Below are 21,895 nucleotides of genomic sequence, written 5' to 3'. Positions count from 1 at the left end.
TTAAATCTCGTTTAAAAAATCCCGCTATAAAAAATATGATGGTGGTATTCTTTCGGCTGAAGTTAGTATTTTTGAGTAAAAAATACCGACGCCGTATATGGGATTTGTTACCTTTTTGTGTAGCCGGCTTCCATTGCGTTGCAACCCTGGTTGACAGAGTGCGAAAAAATCGGGGAGCATTTTTCTGGGCCGCATTAATTGTGTTGAAAAGCGTCGAGCAGCGTGTGAATCAATAGCGCAGAGCAGAGTGGCCAACGATTAGGTGACTCCGGGTAAGCAAAAGTCGGGATGGACTATCGCCAAATGAAGAACGACGCTTACGGCATTGGCCAGCGGCGTGGAATGGGCAATTCCGGTGGTGGAGGCGGAGGTGGAATGTATTCCTCAAACTTTGGTGGTAGCTACAACAACAACTTCAGCGGCGGCGGCGGCAACAACAACAACTATCCACGTTCCGGCGACGATCGCTCCGGTTTTAATCCAAACAATCAGCGTTTCGGCGGCAACTCCGGCGATGATTTCCAAGACAATTACCGGGGACATCAGCAGCAGCAGCTATCCAACTATGGATCATCAAATATGAATAGGGGACAATCCAATTTGGGCAACCTGGCGCGTTTACTGGAACTTGAGTCGTCACAGAATTTCGGCAACCGCAATGCCGGAGCCTCCGGAAATTTCAATTCGGAATTGCGCCATCCGGAGAATAGCTATCGCGGCCCGCAGTCACAGAACAACAGCGACAGATTCTTCAACGACGTGCCCCGGAATCAGAATCAGGGTTCGTTCGGCAACTTTGGTCACAACGAGGGTCCCTCATTTGGCGGAAATAATGGGCCTTCCTTTGGACCCAACGACGGGCCCAATTTTGGCGGCAACAATGGTCCTTCCTACGGGGGAAACAATGGCCCTTCGTATGGAGGAAACGACGGGCCCTCTTACGGAGGAAACAATCCACGCAACTCGGGCAACTTTAACAATGACAATTTCCCAGGAAGAGGTCCGAGCTTCGATAATCAGCCATCTGGATTCAATGATTCCTACGGACGAGGTGGAAACCAGGGCAATTTCGGGCAAAACTCGGGCAACTTTGGAAACAACTCGGGCAACTTTGGCGACAACAATCGCGACATGGGAAACTACAACAATCGAGGACCGGGCGGCGGCGGATTAGGACCAGGAGGACCTGGCTATAGTGGCAATAATTCTGGGGGCGGCTTCAGCAACAACATCAGTCGCACATTCAACGACTCTCGCAACAACTGGAACAACTCGCAGGCCCAGTCGCAATCCTCTTCGTTCCAGAACTCCGGCTATCAATCGAACAGTGGAGGAGGAGGAGGTGGTGCCATCGGCGGCGGCGGTGGAGCCAGTAGCTCCGGCTGGGAAGCCAGCCAGCGAGCCTTCAACACGAAGCGTAACCAGCTTCAAAAGATGAACCTGAACAATGGTGGGGTTGTCCGCAAACCGGGACCTCCGCCGGCCGCCAAGGCGGTGCAAATCTTGCGAAACAATCCGCGGGCAGCTGCCGCCATCGTCACTGCCACGGGCAGGAACAATGTGCTTAACAATAGGAACAGTCAGCCCAACAAGCCCGCCAACATACGTCCGGGCAATGCAGTTGGAGGCCAGAAGAAACCGCCCAATGCCCCACCCACTCAGTATAAGGTCAACAACTTAGCTCCCAAGCCGAAACCAGTTGCAGTAGTCAACAAGAAACCACCGGTGGCTGGACAAGCGGCACGGAGTGGTTCCGCAGTCGTGAGGAGTGGGCCACAGGCAGCCAAAACTGGACCACCGGCTGTTAGAACTGGACCACAGGTTCAGAAGAAAGGACCACTGGTCCAGAGGACGGGACCTCAGACAACTAGGACTGGTCCGCATCTAGTGAAGGCTGGCCCACAAGCAGGCATCCCAGCCGGAGTGGCTAAAAGGCCAAACAACGCCCCTGGATTACCTGTACAAGTCGGTAAGTCGCATTCTGAAATGTTCATGTTCAGTAGGGTACATTCTTCAGAACAGTCAATATATAATTTTATATTTATGGATATTCCATAACATTAAAATAAAATTAAACCAAACTCTTAACATAATCTTAAACATATTGTAGGTCAGAAGCGCATCGCCCCAGCTCCGCCAGTGGAAACTGAGCCTGCCTCCAAGTCGGTGAAGAAGTGGCGTCGTGTGGCCCGCAAGCGCGGCTTCCTAATGGGCGGCTTCAAAATCCCCTATCTGAACGATCAGCCGAAGAAGATTCCACAGCCGGAGGCCGACTCGTATGCCTTGTCCTTCTTCGAGCAGAACTTCAATTACAGCACAAACCAGGACGCCACCGAGGAGGACTTCCTGGAGGCTGCCGTCGTGCTCAACGAAGACTCGGAGGACGAGTCGGTGGCCGACGATGCCAAGTCGGCTCGAAAGATCGCCAAGCGCAATAGGAAGCGCCTGAGGACCGAGTGGGCACCGCTGCACGAGGCGAAGAAATACAAGGACTGGGCCAACTGGTGGAAGGACTACAAGAACGTGGGCGAGGAGATCAACCAGCAATTGTTGGAGTGCGGTAATCTCAATCTGGAGCACTGCTTCCTGCCCAATCTGCCCAAGCTTTCCACGGAGCAGGTGGTTTATGCAATCATCAAGTCCGCTCACTTTGGACTCGAGAAGAATGCGGATGTGCCGTACGACACCATGAAGACAATCTTCACCTTGATGAACCGCACCTTCCTGGACAACCTCACTGAGCTGAACATGGTGGAGATCCAGGACATCATTCGCGGCATACCCAACGACCTCTGGGTATACAAGATGCGCAGCATGGTCTACCTGTGGGCCAAGTACAAGGCCATCACCAATTCCAAGTCCACCGCCGAGGAGGACGTTAAGGATCAGCAGGCCATTGCCCGCGAGTGGAAGAGTCCCTGCTTCCACTGGTTGTCCAAGCAGGCTTTTGACGAGCTGGTGGTGAGTTCTTGGTCTCGAACTCTTCGAAAGTCCCATTTAATTATCACGAATTTGTTTCTTACAGGCTATTAGTGAAACCGAATGGAAGGACCATCGCAGCATTTTTCCGGTTTTAGAGTAAAAGAACTCGGATAATTTTGAAAGTACACATCCTTTCTCTTCTCAACATCCAGACCTACACACACACGAGTCCCATCACCGAACGAAAATTAGGTTCTTCTTCAGGACTATTTTATGAAGTATATGATTACGTATCTAGATTGTATTAAAGACCTTTATTATACACATTATGAAGGAACACCCTGACTATATGATGTAGTCTGTAATTAGATCAGAATGCTTAAATAAATAAAGAACTATCCCGATATAACATTGATCAGAAATGTACTTCCTACTAGGAAGTCAATAGCAATTGAAACATGTATCTCCAAAACACAAGAGTGTATCGATTTTTGGTAAGAACATAACATTTTATATGACGCTAGAAGAATCCTATTTATAAACAAACTAGCATGTAATTGGAATGATTTAAATGAATAAATAACCGGCCCTCAAAAATGATTTTTTTAAAGAGGAAAAATAATTGGGAAGTTTTTAACTATGTGCTACAGAAGTCTCATTCAACAAAATGAAGTGGAATTTTTATGGACTCGGAATTTAGTCGTGGAAAAACCTTGTGAATCAATTAATGTGATTACAACATTACATTAATGTTACATCTAAGGACAAAGCAAACTATTTAAAATAATGAAACTAAATAAATGAGCGACAAGATAGACAATATTTAAAATATTATGGCACTTTTGCAGTCGGTGTCTTTAACAATTTTATTGCCAGCAACAATGTTTTACAAAGTGTCTTTTTCTCAGGCTTAAGGTTACATTAAATATGCAAATTATAAATCCAATTTTGACTGCCCTTATATAACCACAGTTCTCTGCTTATATGGCGCAGGAGTTAGGCACCCAGCTGCTTGTAGAGGATCGGCACATAGTCGTCGTACTCCGCCTGGTAGAGATTGCCGGCAATGGGATCGCCCAGGTCGTACTTCTTGGCGAAGTCGGCGATCTTGAAGCCACCACGTCCGTCGCCGCTGTTGTTGGGCAGCCGCTTCTCGTCGAAGGTCAACTTGCACTTCTGTTCGTAGATCAGGAACACGTAGCGATGGAGACCGGTGTCCGGCGGCGGACCCGATCCCACGTAGGCGGAAAGCACTTCGCCCTTGGCGACATCACCGCCGGGTATGTTGCCGACCAGCCAGTGGTGCCACTCGCGGAATTTCGGGTCCTGGCGACTCGGCGCATCCGGATCGGTCATGCAGAGGGTGTATAGTTTGCCGGCGTCTGCCTCCCATTTCACACACGGCTGGTCCTTCACCTGGGTGGGGGTCAGCACCTGACCTGGCTTCACCACAATGTCGCACGGGTATTCCACCACGGCCGTCTGCGCCGGGGCCTTGGCAATCACGTCCGGGACCACGCAGTTCTCCTCCATGGTTTTACCAATGTTTTCGCAAGAATACCGCCGTTGAGATTGGGTAAATGCAGAGAGCGGTTCTTTGGTTAGGATGCGTAGTTGCAGTCCGCTGTTGAATGTTTTCAGCGTTCTAATGGCGGCCGGAAAGTTGACAGCTGAAGAGTTGGCATTCACAGCGAACGATCGAGGTGAATCCTTCCACAATCCACTCAGGACGTTCCGGTTGAGATTACGCAACACTCTTAGTCGCATCAAGCTCATCTTTACGGTTAAATTAAATAACTGATTAATTAAATAACAGTTATTAGTCAATTATCTTCCTTGGCTTTGTGCTATTCACCCGGATGCGCCGGCAAAAGGCAATTCTTTTGCTTGCCACACTGCTATTCACCTGGAAACGCCTTGTTAAAAAACCGATAACCAGCTATCGATAGCAAACATATATTTTTTAAATTTGGAAAGCTCTTGGAAAGGAAATGAAAAGCCTGATTCAGTCCACAAAATACTGTGTAAAATATAATTTTATAATTCTAAGCTGATAGTCAAAATGGCTTGGGTTCCCAAATCGCGATTCGAACACGACCTAGTGAATATGGAGCCGGGTTTTAATCTGATCCACGGTCAATTGGCCTACGAGGAGACGAAGAAACGGGAGTACAGGACACCCGAGGAATCGACGGGCGGAAGGGGTCGGGAAATCCGTGAGAGTCTGCAAATGATGGAGAAGATCGAGAAAATAGCGGAAACCAAACCGCTAGGCGAGCACGCCACCATGGAGGACTGGGAGGACACTTCAACTGCGCATCAGGAGGCGGTGGCCATGATGCGGCACTTCGGAATGGTGTCCCTGGATCAGGAGATCAGTTTTCCACAGATCCCCAAAGATGGAAGCGAACGATTTCCCCTTATAACAGATCCCGCATTCTTCACATTCCGTAGAACGCGTAGACCGGAGAATCCCTTGAGAGCGGACTGCACTCCTGAAGATTCAGCGGATGATTCCTATCACACAGCCGAAAGTTCGAGCAGTTGCATTTGGCTCTACGGATCGGGAATGTTCCAAATGGGCAGTGGCATGGAAACGGAGAACAAGGACAGAAAGCGGGAAAAGAGACAGAACTTTGTCCTGGAGCCCAAGATTATCCCAGGTAACATGGAAAAGTCCAAGGGAAAAAGGAGGAACCAAAGGCCCAGCCAAAAGGAAAGACGTCGCCAGCAATATGAAGCCCACCTTTAAAACGTAATTGTGTCCTCACTACATTGATTGAAGTACAGTAGAGATTAAGTAAGAAGAACACTTGTTTAAAAGCTAATTCAATAAATGTGTAATAAGAAACATTTGTTAATTTTTTTCGGAAATTATTAATTCCGTTTTCTCACTTGTAAGCACGCACTAAACATATGCTAAAAGTAGCAAAAAAAATGTAATGCTTACACTTTTATAAAACTGGAAAACTTTAAAAACATAATTGAAATATAACCAAAATTCTTATAGACATGCATATATCACAATATCCCGCTATTTAGTATTGAAAGCTGTTTTTTAATATCTAATAAGTAGGCAAAAGGAAGCTTGAAAAATCTCTTTTAAATTCTAATCCAATTAAATACACACACAAATCGTTTTTGTTTAGTAAATCGTCTGTAATATAGTTTCAACCTAAAGCTAAGATCTTAAGCTAGCGAATGTGTGGATAACAAGATCGAAGGAACAACGATGGGGATGAGATGTGTGTGTGGGCAAGTGATATGCACAGATATTTGGACCATTGCTTCGTCTGCGGAGCGAGAAGCTCCTCTTCAGGCCGTTCGCTGCGGGGGATGCAACTAGACCTGGTAGCGCTGCTTGCGTCAGGCCTTCCGGTAGACGTCCCCGGATCCGTAGGACAGACGTCGCTCCTTGGAGTTGCTGGTGACCAGAACCTCCTCGTCAAACTGCGACACCCGCTGCATTTTGGGCCGCATCAGACCCCTCACATCGTTCAGCGATATATCAATGTCCCTGAAGGCGTTGAGCAGGAAGACGGCGGTTATGACGATGAGGAAGCCACACACATCGCCCAGGATGTCGTCGAATCGCATGTGGGTGAACTCCTTGAACAGGATGGCAGAGGCAGCAATCACCAAGGTGGTAAACATCACATAATAAACTGGCGTCACTATGCTGGTGTTGAATATATCCAGCGCCTTGTTCAGGTAGTTCATCTGGATGGCTATGAACGTGACGGTGACCAGGATCAGGAACCAAGGCATCCAGGTGAGGAACACGTTGCCCCCATTGTTTAGCGTCTGCCGAATGGCCAGACCCAAGGCCTTGCACGACATCACAGTCAGCGATCCAATGCCCGAGCACAGGAAGATATAGACCACCACATTGGTGTGTCCATGGCGCGGGGCAATAAAGCAGGCCACAAACACCGTGGAGCCAATGATGCAGATCATGTACAGGATGAACACCGGATCCAAGAGCATGTCGAACAGCAGTTGCAGATCCTCGATCTCCTTCTCCTTGGGCGAGTGGATCACAATGATCGTGGAGCCCAGTATGCACAGGAAGCAGCCTATCTTGCCCAGCAGATTCAGCTTCTCGTTGAGGAATCTGGAGGCCATCACGGCGGAGATGATCACACTCAAGGCACCCAATGGGGTCACCAAAGAGGCCGGCGCAAAGGCATAGGCCGCAAAGTTGGCCGCTTCTCCCACACCCACTGCAACAACAAAAAACAGGCGGTGAGTCAATGAGTCAGTGCGATAAGGGGTTTTGTTTGTCACTATATATATGCATACATATGTACACTTGCAAGAGGTATTCGAGATTTTGGAGGAGCTTGGCAAAATAACAACTATTCTATAGATTTTATACATTTGCATAGTTTTCATTTCCCTGCTTTAAATAACAAAGTGCTAATCGATTACAAATATTCCAATCTTTTGTGCGCTACGTCAATAATAAGAACTACTGCAATCTGACTTCCATATCCATATCTAAAACGGTTTCAAAGAACGATCCGTCTTAATGACATTACTTTTTTTTGGTATTTAATAGATAATTGAATGAGACATGGCAGGGACAAAAGTCTACCATATCCTGAATAAATTTCGTTTGTAATCTCTTTTATTGTCCTTCTGTGGCACTTCTGATTTAGTTTCAAGATTTAAATTAACATGTTATTGAGATGATTCTATTCTATTCCTGTTTATTACAATTGAACTAGCACATTGCAAGGGTTTTATTCTTGTTTTCCACTCACTCGTTAAAAGGCCCGCCCACCAGATCCACTCCCTTAGGTATCCGAATCCTCCGGCCGAAGCCCGAACCTCGCCGTATCTGCTCAGCCGGATGAGGGCCTTTTTCTTGATGATGAAGCTGGAGCCGATGAAGAAGCAGGAGGAAATGGCCAGGCCCACTCCGATGTAGAAGTCCGTGTTGGACACCGCCTCCGCCACCGAAAGAGGCGCAGGGTCGGGTGATTGTAGAGCTTCCCCTGCGAGGATGCCCTGCACCGTCATCTGGGGCAGGGGCATCTGCAGTGATGAGGCTTCGCCGTCGCTGTTCATAGCTTATCCGCTGTGTAATCCGCTCCTGCTGTCTGTCTTTTTTGCTCTTGGAAGTCTGAGTCACAAACAATGAACCTCGGGAGTGGCTGCATTCGGGCAGCCGGAAAATGCCGAATACACAACACTAACAGTGATGGCAAAACGGCGCATTGACATGCTCAGCCCAATTTAGCCATTTAATGATTTAAAAATTGCGCAGTGTCCTCCTAAATCAAAAATACATTTTTTGGGCTAAAACTTAAGAATATATTTTTTTAAGCGCCACATTTAATATAATATTAACCTGGTATATTTATTTATTTAAAATTTATTTCGGCGCAAGCCCAGCTACTTTTTTAGCCATAATTTCATTTAACTATTTTTCGCCAAAACTAGACAAGGCCGTCTTCGATTTGCCATTCACCAATGGACGCGGACGCGACCACCGAAAATGAAAACAAAACGTGCAACCGGTCGAAGAGATGCCGCCAAAGTCGAGCAGCAAGAAAAACCAGGCCAGTTGGTACCACTGCGAGTCCTGTGGCGTACACATACCGTCTAAGGCGAGGGACACTCACGAAGGCGTCTGTTCTGCCATCGGCCAGGACGATGGGGGTCCCGATTCAGACGCGGAGTTCGTGCGAAGTGGGACAATCTTCACGAGAAGCCTTCAGCAGCGGAACTTCGAGGTGGAATCCCTGAAAGATCTACCTGCCAAGTATGCCAACATGCTGGTCTTCGTCTCTGAGGGTGCAATGCAGTTGGCCCAGCTTCACATTGGGCAGCATGTGGTGCTAGAAGCTGCTTCGACGGCGGAGCATCCGCTTGTAAGGATTGTGTGGCCCATTTCGGAGCAATTCCTGACCACAGTGTTTGTGAGCGAAAGGGGTAAGTGAGGTTAACTTTTAGAGGGAATACTGTTTTGAAAAACATTACCTTTATGATCTCTTTCAGACTTCAAGCTCCATTGCACGCAACTGCGTGGAAAGCTCGTGAAGATCTTCGCCCTGGATCCCAGTTGCCTCACAGCGGCTGCCAGCGTTTCCCTCAAGCATCTGAACAGCACAGAGATGCATCTAACATCAGGACAACTTCAGGAGGCGGTCAGCCTGCTCAAAAGGGAAATGGTTAATAGAGTCTTTTGCCAGCTCAGCCAAATCCACATGAATTTCTTCAACAAATCGCTGCTATTTCGGCTGGAACGATGGCAGGGCACCGTCGAAGATGCCCTAGCTGGTCTCAGTCTGGACTCCAAGCCCCAGCAGTTTGTGCAGGTTACCAATGTCACTAAACTCCAACTGATACTTGAAAATTCAGATCAGCAACATGAGGATCAGACGATGAGCCACAGGGTAACCAAATCCCAAATAGGAGGACTGGATAGGCAACTGCAACTGGTTGAGGAGAGCATGGATTACGCTTTGGGCCTTCGCGCCTTGCCTGCAGGTGGGTGTATATCAAGTTTCTCTTTCATATTATCTTTATTGTTTTCATCTCGCAGGTCTCCGAGTATCTCGCGGATTGCTTCTCTACGGCGCCACTGGCTGTGGCAAGTCCATGATTCTGGAAGCTATGTGCGCGGTGGCAGAGGAGCGGAGCCAAGGTCATGTGCAGGTGATCCGCATCAACAGCGGCGAAGTGTACAGCAAGTTCCTGGGCGAAACGGAACAGAAACTGGCGGCCATTTTCGAGCGCGCCTACAATCACTATCCACATCCAACTCTGCTGCTGATTGAGGATGTCCACAACTTGTGTCCCAAGCAGGAGGGCAGCGATCTGGTCAAGCGGGTCTCGTTGGCCTTCCTATCGCTGCTCGATCAGCTCAGCACTCCCAGCCAGCTAAAGGGGAAAAAAACCTTCCTGCTGGCCACCAGTTCACAAATTGACGCTCTGCATCCGAGCATTCGGAGAGCTGGTCGATTGGACAGTGAACTGGAGTTGGGTGCCCCAAGTCCGCAGGCAAGACGTGATATTATTCGTTGCCTGATCCAGTCTTTGGAGCATCAACTGAGTGAAGAGGAGGTGGAGAATGTAGCATCCATTACCCATGGCTATGTGGGAGCAGATCTGGCGAATCTGGTGTATTCTGCGGTACTACAGGCACAGCCCAATCCCTTGCAGCTTCCGCATCTACAGACCGCTTTGACGCGCATTAAACCCTCGGCGATGCGAGAAGTGCTCATCGAGTGTCCCAACGTTCAGTGGTCGGACATCGGCGGTCAATCCGAGCTCCGTTTGGCCATGCAGCAGGCCATCGAGTGGCCGCTGCTTCATGCGGAGAAGTTCCAACGGCTGGGCATAAAGCCACCAAGGGGTATCCTCATGTTCGGACCGCCAGGCTGCTCCAAAACGATGATTGCCAAGGCCCTGGCCACCGAAAGCAAGCTCAACTTCCTGTCCATCAAGGGTCCAGAGCTCTTCTCCATGTGGGTCGGTGAATCGGAGCGAGCCGTGCGCGAGGTGTTCCGAAAGGCCCGCCAGGTGGCCCCCGCCATAGTTTTCTTCGATGAGATCGACGCCATTGGCGGGGAGCGGGCGGAGGGTGAGGGTTCCAGTTCTGGCTCCTCCGTCAAGGAACGCGTTCTCACTCAACTGCTCACCGAACTGGATGGCGTTGAGGCGCTGCAAAATGTCACCATTGTGGCGGCAACCAATCGCCCGGATATGATTGACAAGGCGCTACTCCGACCAGGAAGAATCGATCGTATTCTCTATGTGGGATTACCCCAAAGGGAAGCACGTGCGGAAATCTTGAAGATTAAACTGCGCGCCATGCCGGTAGCCAAGGAAGTGGACATGGAGCGGTTGGTGCAGCTAACGGAGGGCTACTCAGGGGCAGAAATCCAAGCCGTGTGCCATGAGGCTGCCCTGCGGGCCCTTGAGCAAAGCTTCGAAGCGGAGCAGGTGAAGTGGGTGGACTTCGAGCATGCCTTAAAGGCAGTGCCACCACGGACAAGTCCGGAATTGCTGAAACTCTATGAAGACTACCTCAAACGGAAGTAGTATAGGATTAAGAGAAACTTTGGATCCTTAAACTCTATGAAGAGTATCAAAGTAATTAGTCACGGGCAATTTTTAATGAGTTTCGGAAACCCAGTCCTCAAGATCAACATTATTATTGTCTTGTCAAGCTTGAACTTAACCTAACCTTCCAATTGTTTATATACCAAAAAACTCTATAAAGATTACCTTTAGTGCATGTGGTAAAATCTCAAGAGGAATTTATGACTATTGATGACATTTATTATCATCCCTCAGTTTTGAAGAAAGACTTATTTATGATGCAGGTGTGAACGGGTAGGATCAGCCTACTAACTCATAGCAATCGAGAAAAAAAGGAAAATAAAATTAAATCTTCGTTGATTTTTAAACTAACATTTTATCTTTTTATTAAGAAAATTAACTTTTAGTTAACCCTCAACAGTTATTTATTGGAGCAGACTTAAATAAAATCGACTTGAGATATACTTTGCTTGCTAGACAGTATCAAATTTAGTGTGCTAAGATTAGGCTTAGATAAGATGACAATAGCAAAGTTATCAGCAAACTTTAAATGCTTTATTTTTACAGCTTTGAATTCAAGAGTAGATTCTCTTGTTTATGAATTCTAAGAGTTTAATTATTTAAACGATGAGCATTAAGAGAATTCCCAATTAATGCATCACTCAATTGACGATAAATTCATTTGGAGCAACCACTGAAATTCCTCGAAGCTATGAATTCGGTTTCGTGTTTGTGAAACAACTTACAATTCAGCTTACCTTGCAATGCGTCAAACGAACAACTTACTCAACTTTAGATTTTTCATTGAATTTGCGTTTTTTGTCCATGATTTAGGGCCAAAGCCATGCTGTGATAAGTTCTGGTTTAAAAAGCTGAAAGTTAATTAAATATTGAGAATAGAACTTTTGTTTCACGGTCTTTTAAGGTCAAACAGTTCTTGCTAAAAATATATGAGATACATATGTAAAATAATATTAGAATTGAAAATTTATAGATTTACAATAATGGTAATTTTAATATATGCGATGAAAATATAATATGTTTAGTGTTTTTGGTTTTTTGATACCTAATCTAACGAAAATAGAAATATTTTTTTGGTAGAATCGAACCATATTTTGTAATCCACGAATTTTCCGAAAGTTGTATATTATTTCTATAGCAGTCAGCCATTTTTATAAATATTAATTTTTGACATCATATGACGAAATTGTTTCTCTTTTTTTTGACTAGTTAAAATTTAAATAAATTTGAAGCTGATAATAACTATAAAATACTTATTATAACCAATAATAATTTATAATTATAAGTTGAACTTGATCAATTTATCAAAGCAAAAATCTTCCCTTGCATTAAAAGCTTGACTGACCGGTTTTAGTTTTTCGCTTGTTGTGTGTGGATACTTCTGGGCACCACTGTGGTCGGTTTGCCGGAGAGTGACTGGGAATGCTCCGCTCCCAAATTGCGCGATCAGTTGCCGGCTGGCATTCGTCGCGTTGGTTACGACACTTTTCGGTACGCGCAACATCTGTCGCCGGAGCAGAGTCGATTCCACCAGGTCACCACCACTTGGTATCGCAATTTACGACATGAAAAACTGGCTGAAGATCTCGCTGCTGCTGTGCACGTTCGGGTTTTTCCGGGAACTTCGACCCTCGGAGCCGTACGTCACGGAGTATTTGTCCTCGGACTACGGAAATCTGACCATAGAAACGATCTACCAGGATGTGTACCCCTTCGGCACCTACTCGGTGCTGGCCCAGTTGGTCATTGTGTTTCTCATCACGGACCTGGTGCGCTACAAGCCGGTTATCGTGCTGTCGGCGCTGGCCGGGATTACGCTCTTCACGCTGCTCATCTGGACGGAAACCGTGAGGATGTTGCAAGTTGCCCAGCTCTTTTTCGGCACCTTCACGGCCGCGGAGGTGGCCTACTACACGTACATGTACGCCAAGGTGGACAAGGAGCAGTACCAGATCGTCACGGGTCACACGAGGGCTGCCATCCTGAGCGGAAAGTTCCTGGGCGGCCTGTTGGCTCAAGTTCTGGTGTCCACCGACAGCATGAACTACCGCCAGCTGCACTACATCTCGCTGAGCACTCAGCTCATCTCCTTGGCGGTGTCCCTTTTCCTTCCTGGTGTTCCCCGAAGTCTCTACTTTTATGCTGCCGCGGACAAGAATCCACCTGCCGGTGGAGAGGTGACGACTCCCAGATTCTCCTTTTCCAACGCATGCCGCCTCTTGTGGTACCATCTCGTCTCATCCTACTCCAATCCCGTCGTGCTGCAGTGGAGCCTGTGGTGGGCACTGGCCACGTGTGGTCAAATTCAGGTGAGTCGGTTGTATTTCTACTCTAGATCTACGTTTTTCTGCAAACTTAGCAGTTTCTTTCTCCATACCATATCCACTTCATGGAGAGCCTTGCAGACAAGAAAAGAAGCACACTTCGAAAAGCCGTAGATCTTACACCTTTTTAGCTAATCCAAAATAAATATTCTTTAAAACAATAACAATATTTCTACTTTTATGCCTAAATGTTTATAATAATAAAGTTAAGATGATTTCCGATCGCTCCTATGGCAGCATTAAATTATCGGTGTAAAATTAAAACCATAATCTTGAATAATGAACCATTATGTATATGATATAGTCGTCCGAAATAGTATAAATATTTAAGAATAACGTTTTTAACTTTATTAAAATCGAAAAACATCATACAGCATAAAAATTGAAATGAAGTCGTTTTGTTAAATACTGTATTTGTAATAAATAATAACATTTTATTTATAATATAATAAGACCTGCAAGAGTATATCAACTTCGACTTCCGAAGCTTGCTTTCTTTCTTGTTCTAATAGTGGTAGTCGATACTTATACTTAAAATACATAAAGCCACTTTTATACACGCCTGCAAAAGATGTTTTTAAGGTAATTATTGGAAAGGTGTTAGGGTTACCCGCTTATAGTGTGGCTCCATCGTATTTGTTGGCGTAGATTATATTATTATAATTATAGCTTAGTTCTCTACTAAAAAAAATACCCGTATCGCTTTTCCGAAAGATGTTTAAAAATGAATAATTGCCAAGATAACTGCTAGAGAATAATTATCATGGTGGCAAAAATAAAAACAATTTTATCGGACAAATTTTTTTTTTGGGAAATTGTTAACGCAATGTATACTTACTCTTCCAAACAGGAATATTACAAATTGTATTAATATTTTGCAATTAGTATTTAATCTTTCATCCACTCTAATGTTATTAGTGGTGTAATACAGTTTAAACATTACCCTAACAATAAAACCGGGAATGTAATTCCCGAAATAGTGGGGTGCATTTAACGCTGAAATATAACAAGTATTTTCGATCCGCAGGTTATCTCCTACATTCAATTCCTGTGGAAAGAGGTGGCCCCGGATCACCTGAGCGTTTATAATGGCGGAGTGGAGGCCACGGCCACTCTGCTTGGCGCCATCGGAGCAATTCTCGCCGGCTTGCTCAACTCCAATAAGCGCCGTGGATCCTACATGTTGGGCATATCCATGTGTGCCGCTGTCCTGGGAGCCCTGCTCATCTATGCCGCCAAGACGCAGCAAATCTGGGTGGCCTATGTGAACTACGTGCTCTTCTGCGCCGTCTTTTTCTTCATCATCACAGTGGCGGGTGCGGTGGTGGCTGGCAATCTGGTGGAGGACAGTTTTGGACTGATCTTCGGCATCAACACGCTGGCTGGACTGCTCCTTCAGACCATCCTGACCGTTGTGGTGGTGGAGAATGTGGGCTTTGGTCTGGGACCACGCGATCAGTACGTGGTGTATGGCAGCTACTTCCTAGTTTTGGGGGGAATCTACCTAATCGGGTCCGTTCTGGCGAAATTCTTCTGCAGAACTAGAATAGCAAGTGAGAATAATGGGGTTCCCTTAACCTAAACTAGAATGAGTTTTAAACAGGTTATTAATAGGTTGAAATTAAGATAATTCCTTAGATTCCTTTAACGCAATTTTGTTGAAACAAGATTTTGTTGTAAAAAGAAAGAAATCGACTGATTGTTCAGTTAATACTCGGGAATACGAACTTTTTTTCTTTTAATTTAGTTTAATTTAATAAAATTTTTCCACAAAAATTAACATTAAACGTATTATGTTTGTATACACAGATAAATTAAGATAACGAATATAATCTAAATAATTATTTTCCGTACTGCATCTGATTGATCAAGACAGCTTACAACATTCATTAGTCCCTTAAGCTTTTCCTTCGCTCCATCCTACAGGTAAAAAATAAATATTTTAATCAAAAATAGCAAAATAATAAACAAAAAATGAAAGATTTTATATTACATACACCGACTATATTTAAATGTAACATTTATCTAATATATTTAATAATACTTGTACTATAAAAGCCTATTGCAAGAGTAGATCCATCTCCTCCGCGTTGGAGGACATCAGATCCCTCTCCAAACTGGTGGTGGCAGCAGTCGCCTGGTTGAGGAAGAGATCGAAGTCATAGCCATCGTTCTGGGCCGCTATGGAGTCCTTTTGATTGCTGATGGTCTGCGGATTGGACAGCAGGTCCACATCGTAGAGACCCAGTTCCTTGAGCAGCGATTCGTTCTCATTGGTGGACGGGGAAGCGGACGACTCTACGGATGCCTTGACCTCCACACTGATGATGGCCGCCGGCTGCTCCACGGCCTCGAAACCGCAATCCACTTGGCGTGGAGTGGAACTGGAGTGATTGTTGGCCTCGATTTCGTCATCGTCCAACTCTTGTGGCTTCAGTGTGCTCGACTTGTACTGGAAATCCGTCTCCTTGAAGTCCACCTCGATGGGAAAGAGCGGCGGCAGGGAGTCCAGTCGCTCCACCAGACTCCGGTGGAGTTCCGCCAAACTCTCCAGCAGGCTTCTCAGCTGCTTGTTCAGATCCATGGCATGTTTGCACTCCAGCAGCTCCATCTTTTCGAGCACATCCGTGCGCAGTTTGGCGAACTTGCTGCGTGCATCCTGGCGACACCGCAGGATCAATCTGTACTCATAGTTCCCCGTCTCCACCCGATAGAATGGCTCCTGGAGGGCAGCAAAGCCATGCTCCTCATCGTCCATCTCCTTGACTTTCAGGCAATACGAGAGATACGTGAACTTGGCATCCGCATATCGACGTACCGTGAGCTTTGTGTCCGGAATAGCTTTGTTCAGATACGTACCCAGATCGGCCAGCACTGGCTTTATCTGCTTGATGATGCCCAAGCCATCCTTTTCCAGGGTGCGATGAAACTCGCCGAAGGTGCGGAAAGCCTCCGAGGCTCGCTGCTGCGGTTCATGGACCGAAATTTGGGTGAAGCAATCGCCAAAGGACTTGTACGTCTGCAGCAGATCGTAGTAGGCCTTGAGCATGCGGCGGGCATGCTCCACCAGACCCTTGTACATCAATTCAGTGCCCTCCAGCTCCTCCAGTCGCTTCACCAGCGAATCATTGCAGAGTATCGCCCGGGAGAGTCCCAAAGTGTCGGCCGTGTTGCTCGACAAGTTGTCCACTATCCGATGCTTCAGCTTCTTCAGAATGATGTCCAGTGTCTTGCCCTGTTCGGGATCGGCGTGCAGCTTGTTGTAGTGGACGACCACCTCGTCGGTGGCCGTCTGGATCATCTTGGCCACCTCCACCTTCGTCTTGCCCTTCACGCTCACCGAGTTCACCGCCAGCAGTTCGTCCCCGGATTGCAGGGATCCCTCCCTTGCGGCGGGAGTGCCATCGAAGATCTGCAGTTTAAGAGGGAAAAGTTGTATCATTATCTATCTCTTATCTTGAACAATCATTGTTGTAGTTTTTATTTTGTAAGCGAACTTTTAGATTAAGTCCATTCGATGTTATGAATACATTTACAAACTGCCAACACATGGAATGCCCAAGAAGGGCATTAAAAAAATTGTTGTTCTATGTTCTATGATTTTATAATTATAAATTAAAAAAGGAATCAATGCTTATTTAATGTTTTTTTCAAAGTAGTGAATAGTTTTTTCCATTAGAATTACCTTTGGCAAAATCAATGAATTGATTTTTCATTGTCATTACTTTTCCAAAATAATTTATTACAATGTTAATTGTAATAAATTTGTGGTAATTAAACTTCCAATTAATTACAAAACTAATGTAAAGGCACAACTCTGGTGGAGAATAATTTTCAGGCTTTTGAATATAATTCATATTATTTCTAAACCAAATATCGTAACCATGTTTGTAGTAGACCTTTGTCCAAGCTTCTAAATTGTTTAAACACAATAGTTCCCAAATTGGCTAGCCAAGTTATGACCATCACCGACTGGAATAAGTGGTCCCAAGAGCAGTTCACAAATGAACCCCAGATGAGACCAAAGTTGATTCCGGGTTTCGATCGACTGGATAACAGGCTGAGGGCAGTGCTCCGGGAGCAGGACTTGCAAAACGTTTTTCATAAGCGTAAACCGGCGGGTGGTGGCCAAAAGCAGGGAAAGACGAAGAAGTTCAAGAGGACGCCTCGGGCTTATAATATACAACAGGTATACGACGAGAGGCGCAAGGAGCTTAACCGTTTGGCTAAAGTCCAAGGGATTAAGAATCAGTTCCGGAGTAGACCTGTGCCCAATTTCGAGCGATCCCATCAGCGTTTGGAGAGGCGTAAGCTGTACCTGCACTCTCTGCAAAAGCTGACGAAGCCCCGATGTCCTGGCACCCTATTCGTCTCAATGGAGGCGCTCCACAAACGACAGAAGCAGGAAAAGCAAAGCAAAAGGCAGACAGACTTTACTCCCAAGATCAATCCAAAATCGTCAATGGACTACCTGCACCGCCAGCCGTTCATCCCGCGAATCGACTCTAATTGCACCCGTCCAAAGCCTTTTCATCTTCATACTTCCGAACGCGCTCTGAGTCGCCAGTTGTATGACGAGCAGAAAAGGTGGCGGATGGATCGAAAGCTGGAGCAGAAGGCCAGCGACTGGTTTAAGCGAGAACGGAAGGAGTTCCTCAAGCTCCGCAAAATTACAAACTTTAAGGCTACTCCGAATCCCTGGACAAGGGTCAGTGCTGCAAATGGATCCCAAAGATCCTAGGAATTTAATTTTCATAAACATAAATCTAGAAAGTGATGAGAGTAACGATCAGTTAGTTAAATATACAGTTAGAACTTCCTCCGAAAAATTCACCGAAAATTGTACAGATACTTTGAATATTATATCATTGAGTCTCGGATGTGGGAAAAATACTTTGTATTTTATTTGGTTGATACATATTAATCTATTAAATATCGAATTAAAACATATAGATCGCAAGAAGAGATAAAATAGCTTAATCCTAAAACCCTATATTTTGATATTGGTCAGATAAGAACGGGTATATAATAGTCGGGACCCTTAACCCTGAACTTTAACTCACCTGCACAATATAAAGACAGGGACACATGGGTGCTCCACCTCCGATGCTTATTCCAATTAGGTTGCTCTGATCCTTGGTAATAACAACAGCATTGGTAGTGACTGTCATGCCCCTAATTTATGGTTTAAAAAGTGGATTAACGATTAGTTTTGTCAAATTATAGTTAAGAACCAAGCGAGAACTACGCGTGCTATATGATTTTAAATATTTATTTATGTGTGGGTGACTTTATATCAATTTTCCATACGTACTCACATCGATCGGTGCAATTTTCTAATTAGCCATGTTACCAGTTTTAGCAAGGCAATTAGACTATAATTAGTTTACCTACTGCTGTTTGAGGAAACAAATATTCGGGGCAATTTAGTGATACTAACGACATCGATTGAAAGGAATCCGATTGCCTAAGGACGCCTCGAAGTTAACATAATTTACTATTTCACTAGCTAGCTTAGCTATGAATACGTTATTGTTTATTATAAGCAACTATATCACTACACAAAAATAAAAATTCTAGTTGTCCTATTTTGGTTTGAATCATAAAATTTAATAAAACAAAATACCGTTGGTTCTAGTTCTGGTTATTTTGTTGTTCAAAATACGATATAATTACAGTGTTTGTTAAAAAAAACTATACAAAATATAAGAAGAAATTAAATGTTAAGTCAAAATTAAATAAATCATTAAATGTCAAAAAAAAAAAAACCAACTTCACCGACTGTTTAAAATTTGAAAAAAAGGTGCAAAGGTTAAATAAAACTGTAAAATATTTAACATAAAATATTTAACAAAATTATTAATCGTTTCAAGAACTTAACAATTTATTCACATATAAATAATAACCTTGGAAATACACTTTTCTAGTAATGTTTTTTTTGATTCCGGGTCAACGGGGCCGACTTACAAACGATCTAACTCATATTTCTGCCTATTGGCTGACTCGATGGAAAAGCCCGCCGGAGAACAGAGCATAACGGTGGTCTCGGGTGGAGCAGCGGATGGTTTTTCCGGCTCCACTGGAAGATCCTTGTCTTCATCCAACTGGATGAGCAGCGGTTGTGGCCTGAGTCCAACAATATGTTTCGGTTTGGGACGATTATTGATTTTTAACAGACACTTTGGCACATCGCAACAGATTGTTGTGCTCGATTTAAGCTAGGCAGAAGGTTTCCGTTAACTGATGGCTTCCATCGGGTACTTACATCTTATCCTCCTCAAAGAAGAAGTCATCGTCGGTGTCCGTCAGCATTTTCCGTGATTACAAAAAATATGTTTGTTTATTTTGGCAACTTGAACTTCCTCCCTCTGTCATCGGATATTGATAACTACTGATTTGAAAACTATCGGATCGCAAGGCGAATGGCAAACTCCAGGAGAAACTCAACCATTCACACGGAGCAACCATGACCACTTGTTGCCTTGGAAACGCTGAGGAAAAACGTAAACAAAAAATGATGGACTGGGCCGAAGAACTGAAGATGACCATAAGAAAGGTGAAGAATAACCATTTAATAGGTGCATATAACAGTTGGAACATATTTTTACCCCCAGACGACGGCCAGGAAGGGCCGGCGCTCCAAGAGTCGCGATGTCTTGAAGGAGGACCCCACACAGGCGGCCTCAGGATCCAAGGACATATCCATCGACATCACCCTGAATGTCCAGGCAGGAACTCCGCCAACAACTTCGGACACGGCCACTTCGTCGACCTACAACAATGAGTTCGAGTCGCATCGTCCACCCATCCGTCGAATTTCGGGGGGATGGGCGGATTCTGGGCTAAAAGGATTAAAGTGGGTGTCGTAGTCCTCTTAAAAAAAAACCATTTTCCTAATTACTCTTTCTTCACAGGTCCAAGAAGAACTCCTTTGATGAGTAAGTACATATATCTAAAGCTTGTAAAATTGATTTAAAGGATTACCAAGGATATTTAATAAATACAAAAAATGTATAAACATTTTATGGCAGAGAACGATTTTAATTTCAATAAGTTCTAAATTTTTTCTGCAATTAAAAAAAATTGTATTTTTTGCAGCGAACGTTTTAAGCAAACAAAATCGGCTACAAATTCAATACCAACCGATGACATACCAGTCATCCCAGATATGGAAGATGTTAAAGATGAAATTATGCTGAATGAGATAGTCGAACCACCTGCGTAAGCCTGAGATTACCCTTTGTTTCCACTACAGAAACTAAATACCTACCATTTTTAGTATCGGCACTAGTCGGTCTGCTGTTTTAAAGGAGGCAAATTCGGACTTGCTTTCCCAGTACGCCTTTTCAGCAGTAGATGGCTTTGATCTCTCAATCCTTGCCGAATGCCTGGTTCCCCAGGAGAGTCTCAACGAGAAGGACGATCTCTGGCAGTGGGACAAACTCTTCACCGAGGTCACGGCTGAAATCCATTCGGATAAGGTGCCCAATGTGGGCATGAAGATAGGACCCGATGTGGTGCCCCCCACACAATATACTTGAGTAATTTTACCATTCGATTTCAGTGCAATACAAATACTCAAATGTTTTAATACATTTTATGCCTTAAATGATCACAAAATATACTTAACAGAGATACTCAATTAAATTGCGATTTGTAACTAACATAAAAGCAGGCTTTTTCTCATTTATTGGATGGCTCTTCCCACTCCATCGAAAGCCTTTTCCTTGTGATCTGCGGCATTGGCACGAGCTTCGTAATTGCAGATGGTTACACCATGATAATGGGCTTCAGTGAACTCCCCTCGAAGTCCTGAGAGTATATAATTTTAATGGGTGATATAAAAGGCATGATTCTGTGGCACACCTACCTATATAGTAAATGCGAGTGTTGTCATCGCCAAAATTACTGGGGAAGTACAGCGAGAGGTGATGCACGGATGAGAATGTGACCACTTTGGGTGAGTACTCGATTTCGCCACGGGCATCGCGAGTGAGATGGAATTCCTGGTCGGGCTTAGCTTTCGCATCATCGAAAGTCATCCTCGGGCGATTCTTAAAGCTGAAAATTGTAAATCAGAGTTAAGAAAGTACAAATTTGTTCGATTCCTTAGAGTATTGCTCTTACATTTGAACTCTGTTGGGATGCGAATCATCATTGGCACCGCTTATAATGATTCCCTTGAGCTTAACGTTGCCGGTAAAGGGAATATTGAATAGCAGTTCCTCGTCCGCGTCGCTCTGGACGTATTTCGAGAGGTCCTGGCGTCGCTCATAGGGCTTAAAAACACTTTTTCCCTGGCCTTCCGTCTCCTCGTTCAGACACTCGGTGTTGTCCAGGTCGATTTTTGTGTACAAACTGTACTCTATGCCCATTTCCAGTGCGTGGTCCACATCCGTGGCCTCGTGGCTGCATCCACCGTGATCGTGCGAGTGTCCGTGCGGCATGTTTTCAATTTAAAATTTAACAAAATCCAAACGTAAATAAACCAGCCGAGTCACCTTTGAGAAAACGGTAACCCCAAAACAGCATTCACAGGGAACGATGACATCGGTAGCACCGAGTGCAATCGA

The 21,895-nt window shown here is 45.0% G+C and overlaps 10 protein-coding genes across 11 annotated transcripts; 6 read left to right on the top strand and 4 right to left on the bottom strand.

The window, feature by feature from the left end:
- Window positions 1-129: 129 nt before the first annotated feature.
- On the top strand, window positions 130-3,326 carry LOC108138202 (protein lingerer). Its single transcript, XM_017260321.2, has 3 exons — window positions 130-1,969; window positions 2,111-2,961; window positions 3,026-3,326. The coding sequence occupies exons 1-3, from the start codon at window positions 289-291 to the stop codon at window positions 3,080-3,082; spliced, it is 2,589 nt and encodes an 862-aa protein (XP_017115810.1). The 5' UTR covers window positions 130-288; the 3' UTR covers window positions 3,083-3,326.
- Window positions 3,327-3,744: 418 nt separating this feature from the next.
- Window positions 3,745-4,724, bottom strand: LOC108138203 (protein D3). The gene has a single exon (XM_017260322.2). It carries the CDS (start codon window positions 4,696-4,698, stop codon window positions 3,919-3,921), a length of 780 nt encoding a protein of 259 aa, XP_017115811.1. The 5' UTR covers window positions 4,699-4,724; the 3' UTR covers window positions 3,745-3,918.
- A 200-nt stretch (window positions 4,725-4,924) lies between these two features.
- Window positions 4,925-5,773, top strand: LOC108138204. Its single transcript, XM_017260323.2, has one exon. The coding sequence runs from the start codon at window positions 4,985-4,987 to the stop codon at window positions 5,672-5,674; it is 690 nt and encodes a 229-aa protein (XP_017115812.1). The 5' UTR covers window positions 4,925-4,984; the 3' UTR covers window positions 5,675-5,773.
- A 287-nt stretch (window positions 5,774-6,060) lies between these two features.
- On the bottom strand, window positions 6,061-8,082 carry LOC108138326 (magnesium transporter NIPA2). Its single transcript, XM_017260488.2, has 2 exons — window positions 7,689-8,082; window positions 6,061-7,145 (listed from the first exon to the last, which is right to left on the bottom strand). The coding sequence occupies exons 1-2, from the start codon at window positions 7,993-7,995 to the stop codon at window positions 6,289-6,291; spliced, it is 1,164 nt and encodes a 387-aa protein (XP_017115977.1). The 5' UTR covers window positions 7,996-8,082; the 3' UTR covers window positions 6,061-6,288.
- Window positions 8,083-8,417: 335 nt separating this feature from the next.
- LOC108138309 (ATPase family protein 2 homolog) lies at window positions 8,418-11,349 on the top strand. The gene is made up of 3 exons (XM_017260466.2): window positions 8,418-8,862; window positions 8,929-9,420; window positions 9,476-11,349. Exons 1-3 carry the CDS (start codon window positions 8,457-8,459, stop codon window positions 10,975-10,977), a joined length of 2,400 nt encoding a protein of 799 aa, XP_017115955.2. The 5' UTR covers window positions 8,418-8,456; the 3' UTR covers window positions 10,978-11,349.
- Window positions 11,350-12,461: 1,112 nt separating this feature from the next.
- On the top strand, window positions 12,462-15,316 carry LOC108138267 (thiamine transporter 1). The gene is made up of 2 exons (XM_017260418.1): window positions 12,462-13,307; window positions 14,350-15,316. The coding sequence occupies exons 1-2, from the start codon at window positions 12,564-12,566 to the stop codon at window positions 14,902-14,904; spliced, it is 1,299 nt and encodes a 432-aa protein (XP_017115907.1). The 5' UTR covers window positions 12,462-12,563; the 3' UTR covers window positions 14,905-15,316.
- Window positions 15,317-15,381: 65 nt separating this feature from the next.
- Window positions 15,382-19,693, bottom strand: LOC108138266 (PRKCA-binding protein). 2 transcript variants are annotated; one of them, XM_017260416.2, is made up of 4 exons: window positions 19,588-19,693; window positions 19,290-19,448; window positions 18,386-18,497; window positions 15,382-16,734 (listed from the first exon to the last, which is right to left on the bottom strand). In XM_017260416.2, the coding sequence occupies exons 1-4, from the start codon at window positions 19,632-19,634 to the stop codon at window positions 15,382-15,384; spliced, it is 1,671 nt and encodes a 556-aa protein (XP_017115905.1). In that variant the 5' UTR covers window positions 19,635-19,693. The 2 variants fall into 2 exon arrangements, with proteins under 2 accessions (XP_017115905.1, XP_017115906.1); XM_017260417.2 differs by lacking the exon at window positions 19,290-19,448.
- On the top strand, window positions 17,176-18,151 carry LOC108138268. The gene has a single exon (XM_017260419.2). The coding sequence runs from the start codon at window positions 17,281-17,283 to the stop codon at window positions 18,061-18,063; it is 783 nt and encodes a 260-aa protein (XP_017115908.1). The 5' UTR covers window positions 17,176-17,280; the 3' UTR covers window positions 18,064-18,151.
- An 89-nt stretch (window positions 19,694-19,782) lies between the features above and the next one.
- LOC108138272 (intraflagellar transport protein 43 homolog) lies at window positions 19,783-20,969 on the top strand. Its single transcript, XM_017260422.2, has 5 exons — window positions 19,783-19,878; window positions 19,937-20,178; window positions 20,237-20,260; window positions 20,421-20,543; window positions 20,602-20,969. The coding sequence occupies exons 1-5, from the start codon at window positions 19,789-19,791 to the stop codon at window positions 20,861-20,863; spliced, it is 741 nt and encodes a 246-aa protein (XP_017115911.1). The 5' UTR covers window positions 19,783-19,788; the 3' UTR covers window positions 20,864-20,969.
- On the bottom strand, window positions 20,881-21,853 carry LOC108138273 (PITH domain-containing protein CG6153). The gene is made up of 3 exons (XM_017260423.2): window positions 21,450-21,853; window positions 21,193-21,383; window positions 20,881-21,134 (listed from the first exon to the last, which is right to left on the bottom strand). The coding sequence occupies exons 1-3, from the start codon at window positions 21,767-21,769 to the stop codon at window positions 21,010-21,012; spliced, it is 636 nt and encodes a 211-aa protein (XP_017115912.1). The 5' UTR covers window positions 21,770-21,853; the 3' UTR covers window positions 20,881-21,009.
- Between the last annotated feature and the right edge of the window lie 42 nt (window positions 21,854-21,895).

Source organism: Drosophila elegans, unplaced genomic scaffold (assembly GCF_018152505.1).
Source record: "Drosophila elegans isolate 14027-0461.03 unplaced genomic scaffold, ASM1815250v1 contig_814, whole genome shotgun sequence".
In the NCBI taxonomy this organism is placed as follows: Eukaryota; Metazoa; Arthropoda; class Insecta; order Diptera; family Drosophilidae; genus Drosophila; species Drosophila elegans.
Note: the sequence above shows the minus strand (reverse complement) of the source record. Positions and strands in the feature narration are given on the sequence as shown.